Source organism: Kogia breviceps, chromosome 7, assembly GCF_026419965.1.
Source record: "Kogia breviceps isolate mKogBre1 chromosome 7, mKogBre1 haplotype 1, whole genome shotgun sequence".
NCBI classification, from domain to species: domain Eukaryota; kingdom Metazoa; phylum Chordata; class Mammalia; order Artiodactyla; family Physeteridae; genus Kogia; species Kogia breviceps.
The window spans coordinates 109,770,239-109,796,489 of NC_081316.1; the positions used below are offsets into that span (position 1 = coordinate 109,770,239).

At 46.9% G+C, this 26,251-nt stretch overlaps 1 protein-coding gene across 2 annotated transcripts in view; it reads left to right on the plus strand.

Annotated features, from left to right (window-relative positions):
* The window catches only part of SORL1 (sortilin related receptor 1), a 260,002-nt gene that overhangs the window by 173,012 nt on the left and 60,739 nt on the right, over positions 1 to 26,251 (plus strand). For both annotated transcript variants that reach the window (XM_067039159.1, XM_059069777.2), the window contains exons 13-22: positions 4,245 to 4,423; positions 6,130 to 6,316; positions 9,959 to 10,087; positions 10,935 to 11,020; positions 14,339 to 14,511; positions 15,600 to 15,731; positions 17,582 to 17,673; positions 18,891 to 19,137; positions 20,356 to 20,494; positions 25,748 to 25,921. In XM_067039159.1, coding sequence (XP_066895260.1) covers positions 4,245 to 4,423; positions 6,130 to 6,316; positions 9,959 to 10,087; positions 10,935 to 11,020; positions 14,339 to 14,511; positions 15,600 to 15,731; positions 17,582 to 17,673; positions 18,891 to 19,137; positions 20,356 to 20,494; positions 25,748 to 25,921 — 1,538 coding nt within the window. The remainder of the gene's footprint in view (positions 1 to 4,244; positions 4,424 to 6,129; positions 6,317 to 9,958; positions 10,088 to 10,934; positions 11,021 to 14,338; positions 14,512 to 15,599; positions 15,732 to 17,581; positions 17,674 to 18,890; positions 19,138 to 20,355; positions 20,495 to 25,747; positions 25,922 to 26,251) is intronic.

Genomic DNA, 26,251 nt, shown 5'->3' on the forward strand with positions numbered 1-26,251 from the left:
TTGAAATGATAGGGTCCCTCTGAGGGTTTAAAAATAGGGGAATGACATGGCTAGTGTAGAAAGATGGCTCTCGCAAGTTGAGGAGCATGAATTTAAAAGGACCAAGACTGGAGGTGAGAGATGCTGCTTAGGTGGGGACCAAGCATTTTGAGGACTAAGTGTTCAGGACTTGCTTTTTGACTAGACGGTGTCAGGGGGGATGGGGGGAGGTGACAGGGCAAGATGATTATATCACTCATAGAAAAGCAGAGGAAAAAGAATTGGCCTGAAGGGCCATAGGATGAGTGCAGATGGGGACAAGTTGAACTGAAGTGTCTGTGGTATGTCCACGGGGAGATCCCTAGCAGGGATGTGGACATATTACATCATCTGGTTCTGTCTTCCATTGCCCGTTGCAGGAATTTTCTCTCTGTCATCTGTGATGGATGATCACCCAAGTCTTTGCTTGAATAATTCTAGTGATGGGGACTTTGCCAAATCAAAAGGAGCTTCCATGTCACTTTGGACAATTTGTTGCTCATTTGTTCGTGCACTAAGTATTTGTTCATCCATTCCTTTATGAATGAAAGTTCTCAGGTCACAGAGAGCCCAAATTCTCCTCACTCCCGTTGCTATGCAGCGGGCTCAACTTCCAAGGAGATACATCCAACAGATATTTTCTCTTCTGCCTCAAAGCCTTTCAGATGCATGAGGACCTCTCCCTGTCCTCTTGAGAGTGTCTCCTATTCCATGGCAAACAGCCCCCGTTCCTTCCCTCCTGTGCCGTAGGATCCTGAATCTACACCCTCTAGCTTCTCCTTTGGACCCTCCTCACAATGTCAGAGGTTTAAGATGTGGAGCCCAGATCTGTCCCCAGCAGCCTGAAACATGCGTCACGTTGGCGCATGATACCAGCATGATCCTAGACACTCAATTTCTTTTAATAAAAACCCTAAGACAGTTTTTTTTTTTGCCCTCTATCATTACCCTATTCTGAAATCAAGAGTTACCCTGAGAAAAGGAAATGGGATTCATTTATTGTGACTTGTGTGTGAAACCATTTGAGCTCCCAGCTCCGACTTCCTTCATGTCTAAGTCCTCTCCAGTCAACTGTTTCGTACTCCATTCTTGAAACAACTTTTTCTTCTTAAGGAAAATACAACTACTTTTTCTCATCTAGTCTTGCGATCTTTATCTGTTCTCGTGGTTCTTTTCGAGATTATTAAAAGGAGCTCTGCAATCATACCTTTAAATCTTTCAGTTCCCTAGAATGTGCTTTATTTTGCATTCATTTTCCTTTAACTTCCGTCCTTTTTTCTGCTATGTCCAGTTTGAAGATCATTCTCTCTAAGAAAGACAAAACCAAAAGAGAAATTGACTAACTACTGCTGCCTCTTTTTCTGTCTTTCCTATTTATACCATTAACCATCAGACGAAGGAGCCTATTCCATTTCTAATTCTTTATAGGACTTGCTGGGTAACCAACCCACGTCTCACTGCCCACTAATCTCCCAATTATTTTGGTAACTTGAAGCATAATCCTTGACTTGTTTTGAGCTTGAGTTGTTTGGCCACTGTTTCTACAGATTGCTAGCTGTAAGAATGACGGCTAGAATTAATTACCAGATTGCTACTGCCCTTTAAGTTTTTGCACTTGGTTAATATGACTCTTTCCTCATCTTGAATAAGTTTTTTTAGAAGTCTGAGCTCATCAAGGACCTTTCTGTCCAGCCACACATTGGTGTTCTAAATTGAGTGTCTACCACTGCTTCACTTATTTAGTGTATCTTTGGTTACATTATGTTATTATTATATTATAGTCCCATCTTCTTGAGAGCTTTGGCCATGAGATGATGTCTATACTTCTGTTGGAACGTTTTGAATTCTCCGTTCCTAAGGGCTGGGGCCCTACGTCCTCTTTCACGACTCTTAGGCATATAAAGGTGCCTTGGTTTGTTTTCTTGCAAGGTTCTTGTCACTTTCACTTCACCAGCACAAGTTCTCCTTTTGAGGTCAGCATTTCATCCAGAACAGATGTTCCCTTAACTGTTGCAGTTGATAATGTGACTACCATGTCTCCAAAATTTCGAAAAAGCACTGTTTTTTAAAGGCACAATTTATTCTTAGTGAAGTTCAGGGCTGTTCTTGGCCATGCACCTGCTTTTTAGTCTCATTAATATGATATGGTCAGAGTCTGCTGGGAACTTCTCAAGAAATGGGATGATTCATTTCCTGAGGTTATCTCGGGTTCGAGGAGCTGTTAAGTAGAATTACATAGGCAATGTGCAAATAGGCAGACTTCCGGCATTATCACACGGATAGCTCCCATCATGTCTGGTAATAGGCTGACTCTGCTGGTTCAGTTTGCTTTAAAGATGGCACTAAGCCTTTCGCTCCTCACCCTGCTACAAGAAAGAGATTGAATGAGTTACCTTATCCCTGTATCTGCTTCAGTTAGCTTAAACCAAAAGCATATCAGCCAGAAGAGAATTTCTCCTCTTAGGAAGATCTGTGGAAGGGATTGCTTAGACCCCCATTGCCCTGTAGCCCCACCACTAGGTTTAACCCATAGCATTTTTGCAGAAGTACCAATTTTAGTAATCTCAAGACAAGAGGAAGTGTTTGGATTGAATGATGTTGTAAAAAGAATTACATCAAGTATTAAGATCCCGAGTGAGTAAAACTAATATCTCAAAAACATGGGAAAAGTGAAAGAAAAGTTTTGTATGTAATTTGGATTTGAGAGACCCAGTAGTTCTGTGACCCTGATGAACCCCCTCTTAATTGAGTGGTTTCTCATGGTGAGCATCTCACCAGCTTACTGGGTGATGAAGCGAATATCAGGCACACTTTTCTTCTCCTCCTTCTCCTCTTCAATACAAAAGATAATTTGAAATTAATACAGTTACTTCAGTGCTGCTTTTTTTTTTTTTTTTCTCAAGGGCTTGCTCTCTCGTTCTGATGTAGTCTGTCTCGGAGACATTTCTCAGGACACACTTTCCTCCAACTTTTTAATTTTTAAGACTATGGGAGAAGTTGGAAAAATTGTATAAAAATTACTCATGTGACCTTCCCCTACAGCTCCCATAACAATCACCAATTGTTAACATTTTGTCCATTTGCTCTGCTTTTGCCATCTATCCTGTCTGTCATCTTTCTATCCATCCATCCATCCAGCCAGCCATCTGTCCAGCCACCCTTATTTTTTTGGAATCATTTGAAAGAAAGTTGCAGCTATTGTGCCCCTTTATAGCTAAATACTTAAACATATACATATCTCCAGGAAGTAAGGGTATTTTCCTACACAATCAGAATGCCATTATCACACCCAAGAAAATGATCATGAACTCAGTATTACTTATAGACTATTATATTTTCTCAGTTGTCCTTTACTGTCTGTAGCTGCTGGTTTTTTTTTTTTTTTTTTTTTCTAATCCAGGATTCAGTCCATGTTTACATATCGCATTTGGTTATTATACCTCTTTAGTCTCTTTTAATCTATAACAAGCCCTCTCTGCCTCTTTGGTTGGTTGGTTTTTCATGGCCTTGATGTTTTAAAGAATCCAGACCAGTTGTCATGTAGAAAGTTCCACATTCTGAATTTGTCCAGTCGCATGGAATAGTAGTGCCTAGATGATGTGGTATCCTCAGTGCTTTATCCAGGAGGTACACGATGTCAGGTTGAACCACTGTGAGTGATGCTAAGTTTGTCGAGGGCTGTAACTCAGACTGTCCGCTGTAAATTACATTTCCCCCTTTGCAGTGAGTGTGAGTTGATATCTTTAGACCGTGCGAACACTCTGGCCCTCTTATCTCCCTCGGTTGTGACAGTGGGGGACTATAGTACAGTCACTTTTCTCATTCTGTCATTGTTTTCAACATTTATTAGGTAGCACTGCAGTATAATTTAAAAAAAATTCCCTCTTCCCTTTCTCTTCCCTTTTGGTATCCTTTAGAGACCCGTGCCCTATTTTCATTCAGTGTATTATCTGTTACCATCATCTCTCTTTGTTAGGTTCATATTTTCTCAGACCGGCCAGTTGGAGCCCCATCAAGGTGGCTCGCATGTCCTTCTGGGTCATCGGGATCCATCTGTGAGCACTTCCCCCCTTTCTGGCACAACCTTAAACTCGCCCGGCTTTAGCCCAGTATCAGCCACTTCTCCAAGGAGCCCTGGTTCCTCTTACAGATGAATGTTATCTGGAAACCAAGCTCTTGCCTCGGAGACTTTAACCGCAAGGATCCTTTTCCTTGCATTTGGGCAGGTACAGCACCAACGAAGGGGAGACCTGGAAAACATTCATCTTCTCCGAGAAGCCGGTGTTTGTGTACGGGCTCCTCACGGAACCTGGCGAGAAGAGCACTGTCTTCACCATCTTTGGCTCCAACAAAGAGAACATCCACAGCTGGCTGATCCTCCAGGTCAATGCCACGGATGCCTTGGGTAAGCTGCTGCCTCCTTGGCCCTTTGCATGCAAATACCTATTGACCAAAGCATCAGCTTAGATACTGCGCCCTGGGAAGAGTTTGTGATCCATTGAAGAAGATGGGCACATGTGCAGTAGTAAGTGAATGAGAGATTCAGAGGCAGTTGCTCGGGCAGTTGTTAATAGGGCCACATGTTGTCTTTTTTTGTTTTTTTTTTTTTTTGGCGGTACGCGGGCCTCTCACTGCTGTGGCCTCTCCCGTTGCGGAGCACAGGCTCCGGACGTGCACGCTCAGCGGCCATGGCTCACGGGCCCAGCCGCTCCGCGGCATGTGGGATCTTCCCGGACCGGGGCACGAACCCGTGTCCCCTGCATCGGCAGGCGGACTCTCAGCCACTGCGCCACCAGGGAAGCTCCCAACATGTTGTCTTTTGTATCTTCATTTCCTGTGCGGTCACGGGCACAGGGCAGATGTGTGCTGAACATGTGAATGAATGAATGCTTGGAAAACATACTTCCAAATTAGCAGTTCCAGTTTGGCAAATCCAGTGGGTGACTACTACTAGCGACACAGGGTCCTCTCAGAGCTGTCTGGGGTCTCATCACCATCTGCTAGCCAGGACCCAGGACCTGTAAATAAGTGAGCAGGGAGAGTGAACCTCCTTATCATACTTCTTCCTTCCTCACCCCCCTGTAACACTGCCCTCTGCAACTTCTCTGCTTTGGCTGACATTATTCCAGCTGCCTGGAATGCCCCTTGGGTTCAATTTCCACTGGTTGAAATCCTTCTCATGGGTCAGGATCCAATACGTTTGACTGCTAATCCCAACCAAAAGATCTCTCCCCTCTTCTCTGTGTCCCTAGCAAACGTCTACTCATCACACCTTGAATTACAAATTTGTGTCTGTCACTCTGGGTGTGTCCTCTCCCATCAACTAGATCATAGGTCTTTAGACACAGGAACCTGCCCTGTGCATATTTATATTGTACCCACTGGACGGCCTGATCACCTTATTGTCAGTAAGGGTTTAATAAATGCTTGCTGATTGGAATGGTGTTGAGTTGACAGTAGCTCATCAATTTCAGGCAGCATTTAATCTGACCAAAGACACACGTATGAAAAAGACATAAACTACCAGTATAGACATTGGCGTATTTGGAATTCCTGTAGAAACCACTCTACTTAAATTTCGAGTGGATATGGGTAGATGGAACGACTGTCCAGGTTGTCTGACCAATTCTCAGTCTCCTTTCACGAAGATCCCATACCTTCCGAGCAGTGACAGCGAGTTCTCTTGCTCGTGGGCCATACTACCAGATGCGTCCACGCTGCCTCGGGAAGCAGGCAGCGGACAGTGCTCCTGAGTGATACCATCTCTCAGGGATTCAGCCTCTACCTAACTCCCTGGAGATAAACGCCTCTGGGCACCTATTTCTAAAGGAAACTGCAGAATCTGCTGAAATCTTTCAGAAGTGTAGACAGCACCAAACATGCTTGCTTCTTCCCCTCTTTCTCAGATGGACGTCTGTGTTTCAGGGGACACCAGGGGGCTCCTGCCCGGCCTCAGAGCCAGCTGATTAGAGGGGCGGGCTGGCTCCGGAGGCCTGCACACCCGCTGGGCAGTAACAGGAGGCACGGGAAGTGCGTGGCTGGGCTGCGGGGCGGGCAGGGCAGGAGAGCCTGCATGGGTCTGCCTGTCATGCTGCATTTCCTCCTCCTCAGGGGTCCCCTGCACAGAGAACGACTACAAGCTGTGGTCCCCATCTGACGAGCGGGGTAGCGAGTGTCTGCTAGGGCACAAGACTGTTTTCAAACGAAGGATCCCCCACGCCACGTGCTTTAACGGAGAAGACTTCGACCGGCCGGTGGTCCTGTCCAACTGCTCCTGTACCCGACAGGACTATGAATGGTGGGTTCTACATCCACGCCAGGGACTGAGTTCCATTCCGGTCACTCACCGGTGTGGGAAACAGACTAGGGTGTGGTCCCTTCCCCTGAAGAAAGGAAGGCAATCATAGGAAACAAATATTTATTAAGCATCTCCTATGAGCCCGGAACCGTGCTAGGCAGTTTCTGCAGGTTATGCCGTTTAGGTGTTACGGCCGTGTGATGTGGTGGAGGTGTGACACCCAGGCAAGTTGCAGTGGTTTATGCAGGAATAGATCACTCTGGGATTTGTTTCTACGAGGGCAACCCAAGAAAGGAACACGCTGAAGGTTCGATTGTAGATAACTCCTTTGTGTTAGGAGCCCTATTCTAGAGGGAATTTGTTTCTTTATCTGAAACAAGGGGGGGGGGGTTAGTGTTTAATATATATTTACATACATATGTATATTCATCAGTCCTTGAGTAAAATATCCCAGGCACTGCTTGACATTGTGGAGGAAATGACATGCACACAGATCATTGTAACAGGAGACGAGAAGATGCAGGTACCTTGGAGGAGGAACGGGTGCTTTTACTGGGATTATTGATAGGAAAGAGGAGACTGATTTGCTGCTGGGGAATCAGGAAATCTCTGGAGGCAGCACTGTTTGAGATGGGCTTTAAGGAAGAAGCATCTGGATTCATGACTGGAGCGTTCTAGGAAGATGAAGTGGCAGCGTGTAGGTGTGGAAACAGGAAATTGTAGTTGGTGGTTTAGTTTGGATGCCTTGTTGGGTGTATGACTGAGGGTCGGTGAGTGGAGATGAGGCTGAAAAGAGAGAGAATACGGTAGGGTGGAGGCTCGGGCGTGGACCATATTCTGTAAGCAGGAGGGTGTCTTTGGAGGCTTTTGAGGAGAGTTGATGACCAGAACAGAGCTTAGCTTTAGGAAGATGATGCTAGCAGTAGAGACATAGGGTCTCAGAGCCTGTAGACAATCCCTCAAGTCTGTGATCCAGCATGAAATCATTCCAGATTTGCAGGGCTCTCAGTAGAGCATGGATACTGATCATAAGCACATAACTCATTTTTCAGTAGTTGCCGAAGCATAAAGAAACAAAAGGTTGCCTTGGGAAGCCACACTTATCTTGACTAAAGCCAGAAACCTGGGATGTGTTCTAGTCCAGAGGTGGGAACAGGGCCGTAGAGTAAACGTTTTAGGCTTTGCAGGCCATGTGGTCTCCGTTGCAGCTACTCAGCTCTGCCTATGTATCGAGATTGCCGCCTAGATGAATGGGCATGGCCGTGACCCGATAAAGCTTTATTTACGAAACAGCCAACCAGATTCATGCAATTCCCGTCCTAGACCAGTGCTTCTGAAACTTGAAGGCGCGTGTGAGTCATCTTGGATCTGATTAAAATGCAAGTCCTGACTTGGTTGTCGTGGGGCCCTGCAGTCACCCAGGCTCCAGGTGACCCCGAGGCTGCTTCTTTGCAAAGCTACCCTCAGAGCAGCTACCCTTAGACAGCTGAAGGCGAGCATCCTCTCCGAAAGCTGTGTGGTCCTATGGTAACAACATAGACGCTTTCGTGGCAGAAGCGCAGAGCTGTTCAGTGTTCCCAGTGACGTCCGCTCAGTGCCCCTCTGCCTTCCCTTAGAGAACCCTAAATGGTAATGCTAATCGGAGGGATTTTGCTGGTCTGAGGTATCCCTGCCTACTGGATTGAGACTTCGGGGACACTGATCATGGAAAAGATTACAAGCCCTCTCTCCTCCCTCTTTTATCCCCATGAAATACTTGAAGATAAGGCAAAATGAAGAATATGTGAGAAAATAACAAATCTTGATTTTTTTTTTTTTTTGAGGACCACTCTTATGCTTTTTCTCTAAAATCGTCATTGTTTTTCTCGAAAATCCCCCCAAGACAGCAATAGCAACAACCAAAAGCAAAAGCCAGGGGCCTGGCCCCCATGGGTCTACCACAGCCACGCAGCTAAAACCCACTGGAGGCTGAGACCAGGAAATGGCCTGCCCTGCCCCTCTTGGACTTGGGCTTTGGGCCAGATGGGGTTGTGGGGGGATGACCATGCAAGTGGTGAAGGGTGTGTTTCAGGGCATCCTGTAGTTCCTCTGTTTGCTGTAGCTTCTGGAAAGGAACCAGCCTGCCTGCATGGCTCTTGGAAAGGTTTGGTGGCACTGGCCTGTGGCAGTGGGGAGGGCAGGGTCTGGACATGGACATGAAGAGAGGAAGTGAGAATCGGCGAGCTCCTAGGGTCTGTCCATTAATCCTGCTCCTGAGGGACAGCTGTACTTACTTCTAACAGTCGTTTCGGGCCTCCCTGGGAAGCACAGTCACTTTGCCTCTGTGTTCCCTGATTTCAGGAGTAGAGTTTCTTTTACATCTTTATATCCTCCCAGGTTGCCAATAACAGTGGTTTTCAAACTCTTCACTGCAACTCCTAGTAAGCAATGTATTTTATAGTGTGATCCTGTACCTACACATATTTGTGTATGTAGACACGTACACACATCTATGTAAACAGAAGTTTTATGAGGTAAGATTTACTTTCCAGTGCAATGAATTTTGCAATTTCTTTGTGGGGAGGGGAGGAAGCAGGTCTGAACCCTGCAATATGCTTTCACAGCCCACTAGGTCATGACCTATAGTTTGAAAAAACTGCCCAAGAAGAGTACTTTGCCATTGGAGTAATTAATGCTCTGCCTAGTCCCCCAAAAGGTTTAAAGCAGCCATTCCATAAACATTTACCAGATTTAATGAATGGAACGTGTTTGGTGCAGTAATAAAACTGCTCCCTTCTGAAAAATGCTCTACAGGGTGCTAAATGGGGACTGTGATGTAATATGTACACGAACCACTTTGCCCTGTACCTGTTAATACTTTTCCTGTAGTAGGTGTTCTACTTAATAGAGTAAGTGAAGGCTTTGGGGTAAAACATGGAAAGTCCCGTTGGATTACGAGTTTATGGTTTGGGCCAGACCTTGGCAAGTACAGCTGCCTCGTTTTAGAGCCGTCAGCTCACGCAGACAAGGGCGGGGCCAAGACTAGACATGGGACCCCTGCTTCCTACCCCAGGGCTCTGCCTGGCTAGCTGGCCAGTGTGGAAGAGGTGTGGTCCCCAAATTGCAGAAGGTCTGTGGACTCAAGGTCTAGGTCCCGAAGTGCACGAGGAGGTCTCCATGGTGATTTTAGGGAGTAGGTGGACATGCTCTTAAATAACATTGAATCCTTAGTTTAGAAAAAAAGACGGTTCCTTTAAATTTCTCTTTTAATCCTTCCAGTCATGTCAAGGAGAAAGTCTCACCGGGTGCTAGTAATTCTTCACATTTGCCAATTGCTTTTAACAAAGAGAGGGCAGGCCCAGAGTCTCTGGGCAGGGAACTGGGTCCAGCTAAAAAAATTCAGTATTATTTTGTCTTTGGCATCATGATCTGTCTCGTTTTTGTCTATTTATGGTATATGATAACGGTTTTCCTATCAAGGCTCTGTTATAAAGTTTCTTTTGAAAATGCATTAGTGTAAAATAGTGAGTATTCATTAAAGGGACATGCTGAGTACCTTACAGTACAGGTGGTGGGCAGTAAGGTGGGCTTCGCAAGGGAGGGTCCCCAAATACCCGAAGTGTGTCAACCAGCGGCCTTACCGAGCCCCAATTGCCTTTTCAGTGACTTCGGCTTCAAGATGAGTGAAGATTTGTTATTAGAGGTTTGTGTTCCGGATCCTGAGTTTTCTGGGAAGTCACACTCCCCTCCTGTGCCTTGTCCTGTGGGTTCTGCTTACAGGAGAACCAGAGGGTACGTCTCGCAGAGGTTGCCATGTCTGGGACACGACGGGTCTGCACTTGGCATGGAGAGTGCAGGGGACCACCTGGGTTCCTTTCATACTCTAAATGCCAGAATTCCAAGGTAGCAGGTTTCAGGTAGCTTGGGTGATATTTAAAACTGCGATGTTTGCAAACTCGTCTCCCCACCCTAGCCCCCGTGGAAAAACATGCAAGTCTGTAAGCTCCTCTGCAACTCCAGTTGTTTCTTAAGTCATAAACTTCAGCCAGTGCACGTCTTCAGAGCATTGTGTTGAAGAGATGCAGTTGACTCTTGAACAGGACACAGTTGAAATGCATATAAGGTCCACTTACATGTGGATTATCTTCAGTAAATATAATACCTCTGTTTTCATTGTACAGATCTTTAAGTTAGGGTGGGGGAAAGTTTGTGTTCGATGAGAGGTCACAGAATGTGGAATCAAAAGAACTAGGGTTCTAGTCCTGATTCTATTCAGACTATTTGAGTTCCTGCATTTGGGTGAGTCATTTATGAATTCCTTTGATTTTGAGGTAGAGGTAGCAGTACTACATGGATTTTTACCTATAGTTGGGGGGGTGGGTAGGTCAGTGCCCCTAATCCTGGAGCTGTTCAAGGGTCAACGGTATATGTGAAACTCTCGCCTGGGACAGTGCTCTAAATTGTCTGGGCTGCCTCATTTATTTACAGGCAGAAGCAATTCAGAATGATTCAACTTCCTTCTTCTTGCTCTATAGGAAAATGAATAGATAAGCTGTATTGTCCATGGATGGGTAAATGTTCCTTTATGACTATTCTTTGATGTTTCTGACCTCTTGCTCTTGGTGGGGGGCGGTGACAGCTATCGGAAGATTTCTGGGGACACCTGCAGTGGAGGAGATGTTGAAGTACGCCTGGAAGGAGAGCTGGTGCCGTGTCCTTTGGCAGGTGAGACGTGGTTTCTTCCCTTTGTCTTGTCGAGACATTGTTGAAGCATTCCCGTGATCTCACCCGGCTCTTCAAACTTCTGGAGAGAAAGAATGGAAGTTACGGGCATCTCAGAGCTCCCGTTTCCCCCTAAGCATGGTATCCAAACAACATTTATTTATAACCTTATGTTTTTATAGGAATGGAAGACATTTTCAGAGGGAAATCCCTTTGTTCATTGAAAAATATTTATTTGGCATCTGTTGTATTCTAGGCATGGGGGGCTGAGGGCACCCTTAGGCCTTCTGTGTGTTCCTTGATCTGTTTGTTTGTCATAGAAAGAGACTCATGGCTTTCTGGGAAAGAGCTAAGTGATCTATCTTAATTTTTATAACAATAATTATGACGGATATTTTAATGGAATTTTACACATTTTAATGTACTTTTCCATGCATTATCAGTTTAATCCTTAGAACTACCCAGTGAAGCAGATGTTCTTATTAGCTCCATTTTTTTAATTTTTTTTTTTTTTAATATGAGGAAGTGTGTTCAGAGGAGAGAGTCAAACAATTTGTTTGAGGTCACACATCTGGTAAGTGACAGAGCTAAAATTCAGACTCTGAGCCTCATGCTTTTCCTTGGCCATCACTCAGGTGGCAAATCAGCGTCATTCCCATTCTCTGAGGGGATCATATGCATGCTCACTGGGGGAAACTTTTGGAGCAAGTGCACGTGCTATAAAGGTATAATGTGTTCCAAACATTTCAAGTTGATTTGGTGGTGATGGCACACGTTGAGGTATTTGTAATATAGACGTGAAATTAGGATACCTTAACAAAGAGCTAATCTCTTAGCATCTTTCCTTTCTTTGCTCTGTTTCTAGTCTTTTTCATGCACGGCTTCTCTTCCCTCTGAGCCCTCCCTCCTGCTCATGCCTCTCAGGGGAGGTGCGTGACTGGAGCTGGCTCCATGGGCGGTGGTGGTGTCCGATGGAACAGCCATCGGCGCCAAAGGAAGCACGAGCGAACGGCCGCGTCCTCCGCGGGCAGGGAAGAGCAGCCCTCTCCCCCGCTCACTGCTCACCAGCTTGCCCTGGTGCTTTTCATGCTAAGCTCATTAGTCCCTTAATTTAATCTTCCATCATTACCGAGTAATTAACATCCCTCACTGTGGAGACTTAAAAAGAACATGGCTTCAGCAGATTCCCACCAACGAGTGGATAATATTCAAACAGTCCCCTCACGAGAGCTGTTATTGATGAGGGCTTGGTGAGCAGGCTTTGAGCGATCGCTCTCAAGGGGCTGGAGTAGGTACTTTGGTGATAAATATTTCTGAAGGTAATTCAGTGAGGGACAAAACAGTTTGTTTAAAACTGTCCAAACTGGTAGGAAAGCTACTTTCTCTTCTGATAGGAGAAGATAGAATAGGGAATGAAGTGGAAAAATCTCATTTGTAGTTTAAGCCACATCCTAAATGTTTTGTTTGTTTGTTTGTTTGTTTGTTTGTTTGTTTTTTAAAGCATGGAACAGAAGGCAGGGATGTACCAAGAAAGGAAAAGATGGTTTTATAAGACTAATGTGGAACCATAATATATTTGCAAAGATGAGGTAATCTGGTCATCTGGAAGGATTTTTGAAAGTGAAGTAATTTTTCTTCCTTTGAGATTAGGGTAATAACGCACATCTCTAGGCTGGGCTCATGTATGGCTGGGATTAACCAAGAATTCTATTTCTTTTCTAAGTTAAGAATTGCACACAAAATGCTTTCTGTTCCTCTACACCCAATCCTAAGGCAGGTGTTTCAAGACTCAGACTCTACTCAAAAGGCACTAGTTGGTTAGAAGAAAAAAAAAACAACAGAATGAGGTTTCTAGATGGTAGAGAGATGTGGGCTGAAGGGCTTGCTGCTGTGAATGTGTCTCCGCGTCTCCACATGGCAGCTGCCACGAGAATCCTTGATCCCAACATCATTTACAAGCTCGGCACTTTTCATCTTGACTGTTCCATCCCCTGGGGATTACAGTGGGAAGGTTTTCTTGCAAACCAAAGGGAGGGGTTTGTTATCATGTGGTGGAAGCTTAGACACTTTGGAAGTGAAGTAATACGGAAGGAAAAGAAGGCAAATTTACCTTTGGTAAAAAATTGTAGGTAGACTTATATTTTGGGGGTGCATGATCTATATTGAAGCCTTTATAAAGCAGGGGTGGCTAAGACATGTTAACTCGTTGAATGAATGGGATGAGAGAGAGAAGACAACCACAGTCACCGTGCAGGCATGCAGCAGAGGGTTCCAGATTTGCAACTTGGTCCCAGATGCAACATATTGTCACGACGGATGCCTCAGATATGGATGCAGGTGTGTTGCTCGTCTCCATTACCTTGGAAGAATCTGGATGCTTTCCAGGTTGTTCGCTAAGTGGAAGAGATAGAGCCCCAGCTCTTCACGTTCCTAGTTGTCTGACATTAAGTCAGTCTCGTAAGCACTCTGGGCTTCTATTTCTATGTCTTGAAAAATGGCACCATCGGTGTCAACAGCGTTGGGTGTTAAAACATGGATCCTGGATCCAGACCATCTGAGTTCAAGTCTTGGTTCTGCCACTTACTAGTTGTGTGACCTTGAGTGGGTTATTTAACCTCTCTGCTCTCAGTTTTCTCATTTGTAAAATCAAATTAATAGTAGTTCTTCCATTGTACAGTTGTTACTGGGATCAAACAATGCCTGGCACAGTGTATGTACGTTGTGTAAGTATTTAAGTAGAAGTAGAATCTTCGTGATGATTGTGCCGTAAGGCATTTTGTAGGTGGCCAAGAATGTATCATTGCTTTGAAAATACAGTAGGGTGATAAAATTGCTCTTTGTCATTGTGAACAATATTGAACGGGGGAGTATACGGATTAGGAAACGTAGCTGTAAGTCTTCAGTGAGTTGGGGTCTCTAGTCAACACGATTACGAAGCCACGTGACGCAGTCCTGTGACAAGGAAGAACGTGCTGATTGGTGTAATTACTTTGTCAAGCGTGACCGAAACTTTTAGGCCGAGCTCTGAAGAATAGCTATGGGAGCATGACTACTGGAGGGAATCTAGATTTTTTAAAAACGTAGCAAGTAGACACTTTGCAAAGGAAACAGAGGTTCACGGGAGTTTAAGAAACTTGCCCAAGGCAGAAATGTGATTCCTTTATCCACCTTCTAAGTCTGGATTCCTACATTCTCACTTGACCCGCGCGCCATGTGCAGTGGCTCTGAGGTTTATGGGTGAGAAAGAAGAGGGTCGGACGTGAGATGACCCGTTCAGCATCCCCAGGCCCAGCCCCCTGTCGTCTTTGTGTGTCTGTGCAGAGGAGAACGAGTTCATCCTGTACGCCATGCGCAAGTCCATCCACCGCTACGACTTGACCTCCGGAGCCACCGAGCAGTTGCCTCTCACCGGGCTGCGGGCAGCGGTGGCCCTGGACTTCGACTATGAGCGCAACTGCTTGTATTGGTCCGACCTGGCCTTGGACATCATCCAGGTGCGTCCACCCTGGGTCTGCTCGCGGGGGCTGTGCCTCGTGACTGCCCGGCCCTGGTAAGCTTCTTTCAGAGTGCCCTAAGGAGATGGGTATTGGAGGTTTTTAAGTTGTAACTCCTCTCAGGGCCAACGGGTGACACTTTTCAGTTTTCTGTTTCAGGATGTTCTTTGCCTACCTACCTCTGTCCTTGCAGGAAGATCAAAGGGAGCCCTCAGTCTGCGGTATTGCTTATAAGTGAGGTCTCCTCCCTTCACCTGCCGGGAAGATTTTGGGACTCGGTCTGTAGCACTATTAGTCCCTCCCTATCGTACCCACTGCCTCGTTAGCATCCTTCTTTCCAAGCCGTGATATAGTAACACTTGACTTCTCCATTGTTCACGTAATTACCCGTTTCAGCTATTCTGAGCACAGTCAAGAGCCAGGAAGTAAGCTGGAAAGGTCGCCGTGCAGGCCAGATAGATGGCCGTGCACGCAGACCCAGGCATTTTAAAGGAGAGCTATTTGATATTTATTCATTGCCTATTTAATCCTTTTAGAAAAGCAGTTCCAGCAGGTTTTATCTGGACTTCCAGCCCAACAGGAATTTTACAGGGCCCGGGTATCCGAGGGGTTTGGTGGAGGGGTGGCAGCGACTACTGCCCGTTTCTGTCCCAGCGATAGCACCTGATGGCTAGGAGCCTCCCGAGGGAGGAAAGACTTTTTATGAAAAGCAGACACAGGATTTTAAAAATAACAGCCGTCTGGTTTCGTTTATTTTAAAAGCAGACAGACTCATGCACTTTGGTCATCCCCACCTCATTATTGTGATACAGCACAGCTCAGTGACCGGTGTTCACTATGATAATGCAGGGTGATGTAAAAGATTCAGTTCTGTTTAGTTACTCTGCTTCAAACAGGAAGCCATAATCCATTTTAGAAATGCTTTTGTCAGAAAGCAGCTTCACGTATGTGGAACACTTACGAATATAAAACATCTCCGCCCTCACCATTCAAGCCAGTTGAATAGGTGGGTTCCGGGCGAAGGGACTGATTTGGCTGGAGGTCATTTGAACATTTCACACCGTTTCTTCTTCTTCCTTTCTCAACAGCGCCTCTGTTTGAACGGGAGTACAGGGCAAGAGGTGATCATCAGTTCTGGCCTGGAGACAGTAGAAGCCTTGGCTTTTGAACCCCTCAGCCAGTTACTTTACTGGGTGGATTCTGGCTTCAAAAAGATCGAGGTATGTCCTTAATTACGCAAGCAGGGGAGCCCTTGGGCTGTGAGCCAGATTTGACACAGATGCAGGAGCCAGTGTGTCGAATTCCTCTGGAGATTCCCTGAGAAATGCAGAGAATGGAGATCCCGTGTGCAAACAGGGTGCCTGAATCTGTCAAGCAGAGATTTCATTAAGATACCCAAACACTTACATTTGGGCTAGCAGAGGCACAGAGTAGTAACGGTAATGATGATAATAATACCGTAGCGTTATTATAATGCCATAACATCCACACTCGAGTATTATGCCGTCAATTAGCATAATGAAGATAATATCATGATTGCCATCCTTATCATTGTTATTAATGATGAGGAACCCTGTTGGAACCACTTTGCATGAATTATTTGATTCACTTCTCACAGCCACCCTGTAAGGTAGGTGCTCTCGCATCCTCACTTCACCTGTCTGCACCCGAGCTCCGCAGGGCACCAGGAGGGTAAGAAGTCATGGTCTCCTAGGCGTGCTCAACTCCTGCGTGTTCCTGCTGAGGCAGTGGGGCGCTGCCTCCGCACCTCTTTATACTGATTTCACTGGGGAGACGTGACTTGTGGTTTACTGGAAGGCACAGTAGAAGCAGAGAAACCCAGAGAGATGGGGGAAGTTGCATGACAAAAGCCACAAACTCGAGAGACAGATCTGGGTTCAGTCTTTATTCTAGTAGCTAAGTGACTTGGGCAAGTTTCCTACCCCCTCTCAGCTTCAGTTTCTTCATCTGTAAGATGAGGATTCCTTTATCCACTCAGTCATTTGACAAGTGCTGTTTTGGGGCACGCTTTGTGCCAGGTATGGTTTTAGGTCATGATGATACAGCAGGAGGCAAGACACACAGGTCCCTGTGCTGAGAGAGGTTCGGTTTTAGTGGAGGAAGCAAGTAAAATAATGAAGAAAGAAGTCCATCCGTCCTATTTGTGCCACGTGCTGCAAAGAACATCAAATGGGGCAATGTGACTGTGACTGGGGAGAGGAAGTGTCTTGGAAGGGACATCTGAGCTGAGCCCGGATGCAGGAGGGGATCGTTGGCGTGTTCCCCTCACAGGGCGGTTGAGAGAAGGGAACGGAAAGGTGCACAGCGCCGGGCACACACGGAGCGGCGCGTCGGTGGTCTTCTTATTACTCTTCCGCTGCTTTTTTTAATTGAGTGTGGTCAGCGCTCTGCTAGAAGGGTGCAGGTAAAGCTTCAGTGTCCACACGCTCACAGTGTACCACTCAAATACTGTGTGTGAAATGGTGTAAGAAGAGTGGCTGCCCCTTGATCGAGGAGGCTCAGGAGGGTCAGCAGAGCAGGTGGGCCCGGGGGTGGATATGGTGGGAGCAGACGGGAGCAGGTGTGTCAGGCTTGGGGAACCATGAGAAGACCAGCCTCCCTGAAGTTGTAGGAGCCTGTGTGGAGGAGAGAGTGTGGAGAGAGCAGAGTCTGTGGACACTCTTAAACGGCAAGGCGGTGACGTTGAGAATTGGTTTTGTGGACAAAGCAGAGCCACTGGTGGCTTTGGAGCTTAGAGCAGCGGGGGCGGCCGGAGTTCGTAAATGTGCAGTGAGCGCTTAACTTTGTGCAGGTCATCAAGCCCCCAGAACCGGGGCACAGGTGGCGCTGACTGCGCTGTCAGACTGTGTGCGAATTGTCACCTGAGCCAGAGGAGGGAAGAACTCGCTCTGGCTGGAGATCAGGGCACGTTTCCAGATCAGTCTGTAGGGGAATCGGGCGGCCATAAAGGGACTCATCTGTAGGCAGGAGCCAAGTAGGGAACTTTGCAATGTGGGCCTTTTAAGGAGCTCAGACCCATCTTGGCCTTTTTCCCTTCTTTATTTGTCAGGTGGGGAATCCAGATGGCGACTTCCGACTCACGATCGTCAATTCCTCTGTGCTTGATCGGCCCAGGGCTCTGGTCCTTGTGCCCCAAGACGGGTAAGTGTGGTCGCAAAGGAAATCCGTGTGTGTCCAGTGCTGCAACAGACAGATTCTCATGGAAAGGCAAACCGCTGGACAAAAACTTGTTTCTGATGATTGTGGCTGAAATAATCTATGACCTGCAAGTCTTGGAACCATGGCCTAGTCATCCTGGACAGCTAACTCCATCCCCTTTCCATTAGCAAGCCTCAGAATCTCTGTAGGCACACAGATGTCTCACAGCTGTGGGGTGTTTCTCTAACAAAAGGTAGTATTAAAAGTCTCTCTGGACATAGTCAGGCCTGGTTGGATATTGTAGGGAGTCTTTATCTTGAGTTTAACATGCGATGCACACATTTAACCCCTTGCTTCTTTTCTCTGCCCCCCAGCTTGTGTTTTCTTACCAGCAATTTGTATGCACTTCGGAAATGCAGAGGTGCTTTTTATTAATTTATTATTAACTTAAGGAAACAGAGCTAAAAGGGAAATTCTGGATGAGGCTTTCTAGCATTTATGATTGAGAATTAGATCTATTTTTAAAAGAAAATTCTGGAAATAAGATATGCATTTGATTAAAAATATTAAAAGAGAGTAGAAGTTTATGAAATGAAAAATATTTGTCTTCCATTCTCTTAACTCTTCACCCTCACATGTCCTAGGGGTAATCATGGTTAACAGTTTCTTGGTTAACAGTTATCATTCGGAGTCTATTTTTACCCGTGTACATGCGTATGCCCTTTAAAAACAGACACACACGCATATCAGAAAAGATTACAGGATATTTACTATTCTGCATATTTTAAAAATATTTAATGTGGTTTGAAGATTGTTTTATGTGAGCACATGTAGATCTTTAGACATCATAATATTCTTTTGTGTGTGCCATAATGTATCACTTTATAGGTTAACATTTTTGTGTGTATACATGTATATACACCTAAATATATATGTGTATACACACCTATATATATATATATTTTTTGGCTAGTATGAACAATGCTGTGATGAACATCTTTGTACATTGTCTTTGCATAACTTGATTATATCCGTAGATAAATTCCAATAAAGGAATTTGTGGGTCAAGTAATTAAGTGGCTTTACGTATTAGAATTAGAGATTATAACATAATAACAATGCTGAACTAACTGGCTGAATTCTTATCTCTTCGGAGCAGTTTTTGAGCTCCCATTTCCCCAGTTCTGATGGGATGTGTGCTCTTGCCCGGTTTTGGCCAGGGTGATGTTCTGGACCGACTGGGGGGACCTGAGGCCTGGCATTTACCAGAGCAACATGGATGGTTCGGCTGCCTATCGTCTTGTGTCGGAGGACGTGAAGTGGCCCAACGGCATCGCCGTGGACGAGCGGTGGATCTACTGGACGGATGCCTACCTGGACTGCATCGAGCGGATCACTTTCAGCGGCCAGCAGCGCTCCGTCATCCTGGACAACCTCCCACACCCCTACGCCATTGCTGTCTTTAAGGTGGGGCCTCACCTGTTCCAGCACTGGGCAACCTGTCAGTGTAGGTGAGGAGCAGGCTGAGGCGTAGAGCCTGCTGTCTCCGGGTGTTTGCAGAGATGCTTATCTAACTTAGAAACTCAGCTCAATTCTGGATCGGAGGCGGTTTCTTTCTGCCCATAGGGAGGGACGCCAGACAGAGCTGCCAGGGGCCCGCGGTGCTCACTGTTCCCCTTCCAGAGATTGAGGTTGCATCCCATGAAAATTCCTGCCTCGCCTTTCAGTGTTGGTTGCCTCATTTTGGCTCTGTGTCTTTCTTTTTAACTTTTAATTTTTTGGCTGCGTTGGGCCTTCGTTGCTGCGCGCGGGCTTCCTCTAGTTGTGGTGAGCCGGGGCCACTCGTCATTGCGGTGCGCGGGCTTCTCCTTGCGGTGACCTCTCTCGTTGCGGAACACGGGCTCTAGGTACGCGGGCTTTAGTAGTTGCAGCACGTGGGCTCAGTAGTTGTGGCATGTGGGCTTAGTTGCTGTGCAGCATGTAGGATCTTCCCGGACCAGGAATCAAACCCGTGTCCCCTACATTGGCAGGCAGATTCTTAACCACTGTGCCCCCAGGGAAGTCTCTCGCTCTGTGTCTTGGTCTCTTGTGAGGTTTGCTCTCTTCATTCCCTGATGTCTTGAGATGAGCCCTGTCCCACCTCTGCCTCCTGGGGGGTGGCCTGTCACTTGTGCTTCAACTCTAGAACACAAAATCGTTGTTCAGATTTTCTATGGAAGGGTTGACCTTGTGGTCAAACTTATCGGATGCTTATAGGATAGTTTCCTTTTTTTTTTTTTTTTTTGCGGTACGCGGGCCTCTCACTGTTGTGGCCTCTCCCGTTGCGGAGCACAGGCTCCGGACGCGCACGCTCAGCGGCCATGGCTCACGGGCCCAGCCGCCCCGCGGCACGTGGGATCTTCCCGGACCGGGGCACGAACCCGTGTCCCCTGCATCGGCAGGCGGGCTCTCAACCGCTGCGCCACCAGGGAAGCCCGAATAGTTTCTTTTGGGTGGTTCCTTCGGTGTGGGTATTCGGTGAGGTTTGGATAGTATCACTGACTCTTGCATTTAAGTCAAATCTTGATCAGGCTGATCATTCAGCCCGTGAATGTTAGGTGTCCACTGCATGACGGAGCTCTTGTTCTGAATGAGGGTCCAGAAAAAAAAGACAGAAGAGCTGACTAACAAAGGTTTTCTTTTTAGAATGAGATCTACTGGGATGACTGGTCACAGCTCAGCATATTCCGAGCTTCCAAATACAGCGGGTCTGAGATGGCGATTCTGGCGAACCGGCTCACGGGGCCCATGGACCTGAAGATTTTCTACCGGGGGAAAACAACCGGTAAGGCAGCATCTCCTCCTTAATCTCTATCGAGTTGATCTCTTGAAAGGGGCTGGGTGTGGGCAGTCTCTGATCAAGCAGGGTCTGGCAGCCTGTCATGACAACATGTGCATTATTTAATTTCTTCCTATGACATCTTAATTTCTTTTCTAGTGATACACAAACAGCTGGAAGATAGCATGTTTTTGCCAGCCTGGAACGCTGGTGCTCAGTGGGTAAATTATACCCTCCTCCTGCCCTTGGGCCCTGACTGATGGATGGTGTGGCTTCTGTTGCAGCTGGAGCGGTCCAGTGTGCACTTAATCCCCGCTTGGCACCCTGACAGGGAGTGACGCTGTGCTGGGTGCATAGCTTCCGACAGGAGCCCCACCTTCTCTGGTTGCTCAGATGACCAGTTGCTCATTGAGTCCTACTTCCCTTGCAATGCGAGATCTAGTTATATGATGACTTAAGTCGTTTGTCCCCATTGTGAAATTCTAAACCCCATGAAGAAGGAGATTCTGTCTTTGCTTTTGCTCACCTATCTTACCAATGACCAGCACTCGGTAGCTGCCCGATTCATACTTGTTGAAAGAAGAAGGGATGGGGGTGAGGAGTGTTGCTGGTGGGTGTAGAGAATGGGTATATGAAAGATTGTGGGCTGAGGCTTCAAGGACTGCTGCAAGGCTCTGACTGGCTGGTCCTGGGGTCTGAGACTATTCAGTAGGATACTTTCTTCCTTACTGCACTGCCCTTGCCCCTTGTTGATCTCTCAGCCATACTGTTGATTCTAGAGGAGGGGAATCTGGGTACTTCCCAGAAGAATAGCCCCTTTAAGAAGAGCCCTCTTTATCTCAGCAGGATTAAGTAGCACCCTGGGTCTGCTGACTCTCCTTTATTGACAGACTGCTAGGTTTCCTGTTTTGAACTAGAACGTTGATATTGTCTTGCGGTTTTTGGCTGTCCCTGTGCTGAGAGAAAATTGACAAGGGGAAATAATACGGTTGTAGATATCATTGCTATCCTTTGGGGACTAATGAAGAGAGCATGAGGACACACTTAGAAAACTATAAAGTATCCTAGAAATGGAAGTCTGCATTATTGTTATGTCTTCACAGCTGACCCCTGAGGTGGGCAGGGCTGGTATTATGATCCATGGTTTCTAGATTAGAGAACAAAATCTCAGATGTGAAGTAGCTTTCCCAAAGACCCCTCCCTTGTTTAGGAGCTGGGCTTTTGTTCCAGTTCTGCCACAAGACGGAGAAGTCACATTCTTTCTTAGAGGAGGTGCCTGTTTTGAAATAGGGCCGAGAGACAAAATACAAAAAAAAGCACACACACACACTCAAAGACAAAAAAAAGAAAAAGATTAAAAAAAAAAAAGAAGAAAAGAAAAAAGAATGAAATAAGGAGAGAGAAAAGAATCCTGCTTTCCAACTCCAGGGGCTGAAATCTCAGGGCCTTTGACGGAGGACACCCAGCCCTACTGATCCGCCCCGCTGGCAAGCCGAGGGAATTCTCAGCATTGCTTCAAGTTACCTCCCCGTCCAGAAAGGCGGGGCTGCATTTTGACACGTGCTTGTCAGCATGTGTTGGCCGAGCGCACAGCCTCAGCTCCTGCAACACTGTGTTCCGAAGAACCTGTGAACCCCGGTGCCCACCCCCGAGTCTTGGCTGGTCACCAGCTGCCGTGCGGTCGCCGCTGTGACCCCGGAGCTACTCCGGCTAGTGTAAAGGAAGGTGACTCTTTGAGACATAAAGGGGAAATCATGGCCTGTCTCCTGCTTCCCGGGGACCTCCTGCCCGCGGACACGGGGCCAGTGAAGCCAGTTGGTCACCTCTCAGGCCGGTTTGGGTTAAATCAAGGCATTTGCAGTGGCACCTGGCTGCCAGCACTGCCTGTGTGCAGTGGGTGCCTCTTGGCCTTGAACTTGTTTGCTCAATCCTGCCTGCTTTGTCAGACACTGAGAGTATCGCAAGTTCATGATGGGTATTGGCGATCCCTGGTGCCCGTCAAGCTTTATTAACTTTGTTGTCTGTTCCTAACACACACAGGACTTTGTACTAGCCATGTGTAAAGTGATAAAGACATTTACTCTAAGGGATTTTGCTGTGTCATAAGCACCATACTAACTTGCTCAGTGGGCTTGTATAACCTCAGTTAACCTTCCCCGAGTCCATGTGTATTATTCTTCCCATTTTATAGATGAGAATGTGGAAGTCAGGTTCCGTACCTTTTCTCCATCACACGTTTAGTAAGTGGTGAGAATTTGAACCATGGCCTAGTTGACTTCAAAGCTTGAGCTTCAATAAAACCATCAGGCTCTGTTCCGTCTATGATCTGTTGTTGGATTAGCAGTGCCGTGGGATACAACAGTGATCGAGAAGTACTAGATTTTGAGTGATTCTTGTTTAGCATAAGAATTTTGTTCACTTGCAAAGTGTCTCTTTGGGATATTTGGTTATAAACAGATGCATTTTTTGTCTTTATACCTGGCTGTTTTTTACACAGCGTTACTGGAATTAACTCTTCATAAAGAGTGTTTTTTCCTTCAAAGAGCTTACTTTGCAAGGCCATTAATGTATGCAACTGATGCTGTAATGGGTTAAAATATCTTGGAGTTCTTTGAATTCTCCTTCAGAGCCTGCAGTAAGCACATGCTTTTCAATATCTCTAACTATTTATTATGTGGGGTGGATTTGATTTAGATAATTGTCAAGTATGTAAATAGTTAAGCAAGATAATAGCAATTTTGGCTCCTAACTGGTTCTGGGGGAATTTTCCAAAGAGGAAATCTAAAAATGTTCTGACTATGCCTGGTGAAGACGCAGTGGGGCTCAGTGTTTGGTCTTCTAAAGGAGCATCTCTGGAGAAGAAGGCTGTCAGTTGTCCACTCTTCACATTGCGCACCTTGCCTGCAAAAGGCTGTGGCATCCTGGGTAGGGGGTCTCTAGCTGTGTTGCGGTGGAACTCTGCTGAATCCTCCTTCCTTGCTCTCCCGGGTTCTCTGTAACTAGCACTCCCATTTTCTGTACTGTGGCTTTGGACCTGCCCACACACTCCTGCCCTGCCTGACTCTTGGAGTCAGTGACTTGGCTGCCTAGGTTGGGGTTTGTCCCTGGCCCTGCCTCTCAGGCTGCAGATTCGTTCAAGTCTGTTGAGGCCAATCTCCTGAATTACTGCATCTCCCTTTGGGCACTGCCCTTTCGCCTCTTGCTTCTTTGGGTGGGAACATTTGCCCTGCACGGGAAAATGTCAGTTGTGTTATTCGACAGACACGACCCATGTGAAAATACTCCTGTCGTTGAGTATTTTTCAAATAGTCTATTATTGTTCAATTTCTCGGAACGTCAAACAGTACAGCATCCTTTGAATACAAAGAACATGTTCCAGAACCCCAGATGGGGTTGTTTTCGTTACTGGCAGCTCAACATTCCCTCCTGCAGCCCACGGCAGGTGTATTTGAGATAAAGGGACAGTGTGTGCCCACGGAACAGATGAGCGGGAGCTGGTTTCTGGCATTTCCGCTCCAGTCAGCAGCTTATTCACTACGATAATCCAGCCTATAGGTTGATGGAGTCATTTGCAAACCCCTTTTGAATGTTTCATCCTACAGATCTCCCCCCGTGGCTGTGTGTATTTTATCTACTCGGTAATGCCTTGTGCCCTTGGGTCCTTAGCATGAAAGCAATACTGTTGCTGTACCCTGGGGGGTTTTATTTTTATGTGTAATGCCAGTTAAACACCGACCAGGTGCCAACACATCCAAGGCTTCTGAGTGTGTCACCACCCATCTGAGTACTGATTGTCATTAATGAACCCTCTTTCCCAACCAGCAGGCCAGCAGAGGCGTGGCATAGCTCAGATCTTGGCTGGCTGGAAACCGATCGCTTGGATTTGATTCTGGTGGGGTTCTCTGTCCATGAGATGGCACAGCTGAAGAATCTATATCAGTTGAGTTTTATCCAAGCATTTAGGTTTATTTTTCCCAGTTTGGGTGATGAGTAGTCACAGGCAAAAGGAAAAAATACATTTCTTAATTTACATGGCTTTCACGTTGCTTTATAGTTGCATCACATTTTCAGTTGTTAGGAAATGGTTATGGGTCCCCTCTCTCCTTCCCAGAAAGACGTGGAGGGTAGAAACCCCCTTTTCCATCACTGTCCATCCACAAAAGTCCTCCCTTGAGAGTGCAGTGGAGGATTGTATGGACTCTAGCTGGCACTCTCTTTGGAAAGCTGAACCAGAGAAAAGATTGGGAATAGTGGGCTAGATCAACAGTAACTGGTCCTTATGTGGGTTCATTGCAGGTGGATTTATTGCCTAATGGGTCTCTGGTTGGTTCCTCATTGAGCTCAGCAGCTGTGCCCTGACACAAAGGAATTAAGAAGGGCAGCCCCAGATTTTCATCCGAGCCCTGTCGTTTCTCAGGTGTATGTTCTGATTAAGGGCTTTTGGGTCACAAGGTATAGTAAACTCACTCAAGCTAACTCAAGTAAAAAGTGCTGTGGAGGGCTTCCCTGGTGGCGCAGTGGTTGAGAGTCCGCCTGCCGATGCAGGGGATACGGGTTCGTGCCCCGGTCCGGGAAGATCCCGCGTGCCGCGGAGCGGCTGGGCCCGTGAGCCATGGCCGCTGGGCCTGCGCGTCCGGAGCCTGTGCTCCGCAACGGGAGAGGCCACAACAGTGAGAGGCCCGCATACCACAAAAAAAAAAAAAAAAAAAAAAAAAAAAAAGTGCTGTGGAAAGAATGAAGGGGGATAGGAAGGAACCCAGTATAGGAGGTGCAGGTGTGCCGATGGGGACTGGGGCTGGGCCTGGGAGAGCCGTCCTCCCTCCCCCTCCCTCTTCCCTCATCCTGGTGTCGTCCTTTCTTCTCTCCGTAAGTCAGCTTCATCCTCCTGACGCTGCAGACTGATCTTACCTGCACGGCTCTGACTTGCACGGGTTTTGGCTTGCCCTACAGCACCTGTGATGCTCTGCATCACCTGTGACACCCATCGGGCATGACTCTCCTCCCAGGTCCAGCTCCCCGCCTACCCTGTGGTGTCTCAGCATCCCGATTTCAGATTCCCAGGAGGACCAGTGGGTGCCTGGCTTCGTTCCGGGGCCAGCTGATCCCGCCGGGGCCCAGCTCACACTCGCCACTTCTTTCTCTTCCTGAGCTTCGTGTTGCTGGGTCTGTAAGAGGAGGAGGTCGCCCTGGGTCTCAGGCCTGCGTTTGGTGCACCCTGGTGTTTACTAACCTGGACACCGCCATCTGTCTCCTTTCCAGGAAGCACCACCTGTGCGTCCAGGCCGTGTAGCCTGCTGTGTCTGCCCAAGGCCAACAACACTAGGAGCTGCAGGTGTCCGGAGGGTGTGTCCGGCAGCATCCTCCCGTCCGGGGACCTGATGTGTGAGTGTCCTCACGGTTATCAGCTGAAGAACCACACGTGTGTCAAAGAAGGTACGTCCCTTTCTCCTTTTCCCACCATCCCCCTTCCCTTCTGTCCCCGCTCCGGGTGTCCTCGATGCACTCATGTTTGGGATTATTAAAAATGCCCAAGGTAGAAATTAAACCCCCCTAGATACAGACATCCTGGTTCAGGTTCCGATTGATCCCTCAGTCCTCATCCAGAACAGGCCCATGCTGTTCTTTTAAAGATAAGAGTTGCTTTTAGGATTAATGTCAGGAGATGCAGGCTTTCCCTCTGAGTGCCCCTTTCTTTTTTTTTTTCCACCTCTTCCTCTTCTCATCCACGCCCCACATCTCTCTTCTCCAGCTTCTCCTGCTTCC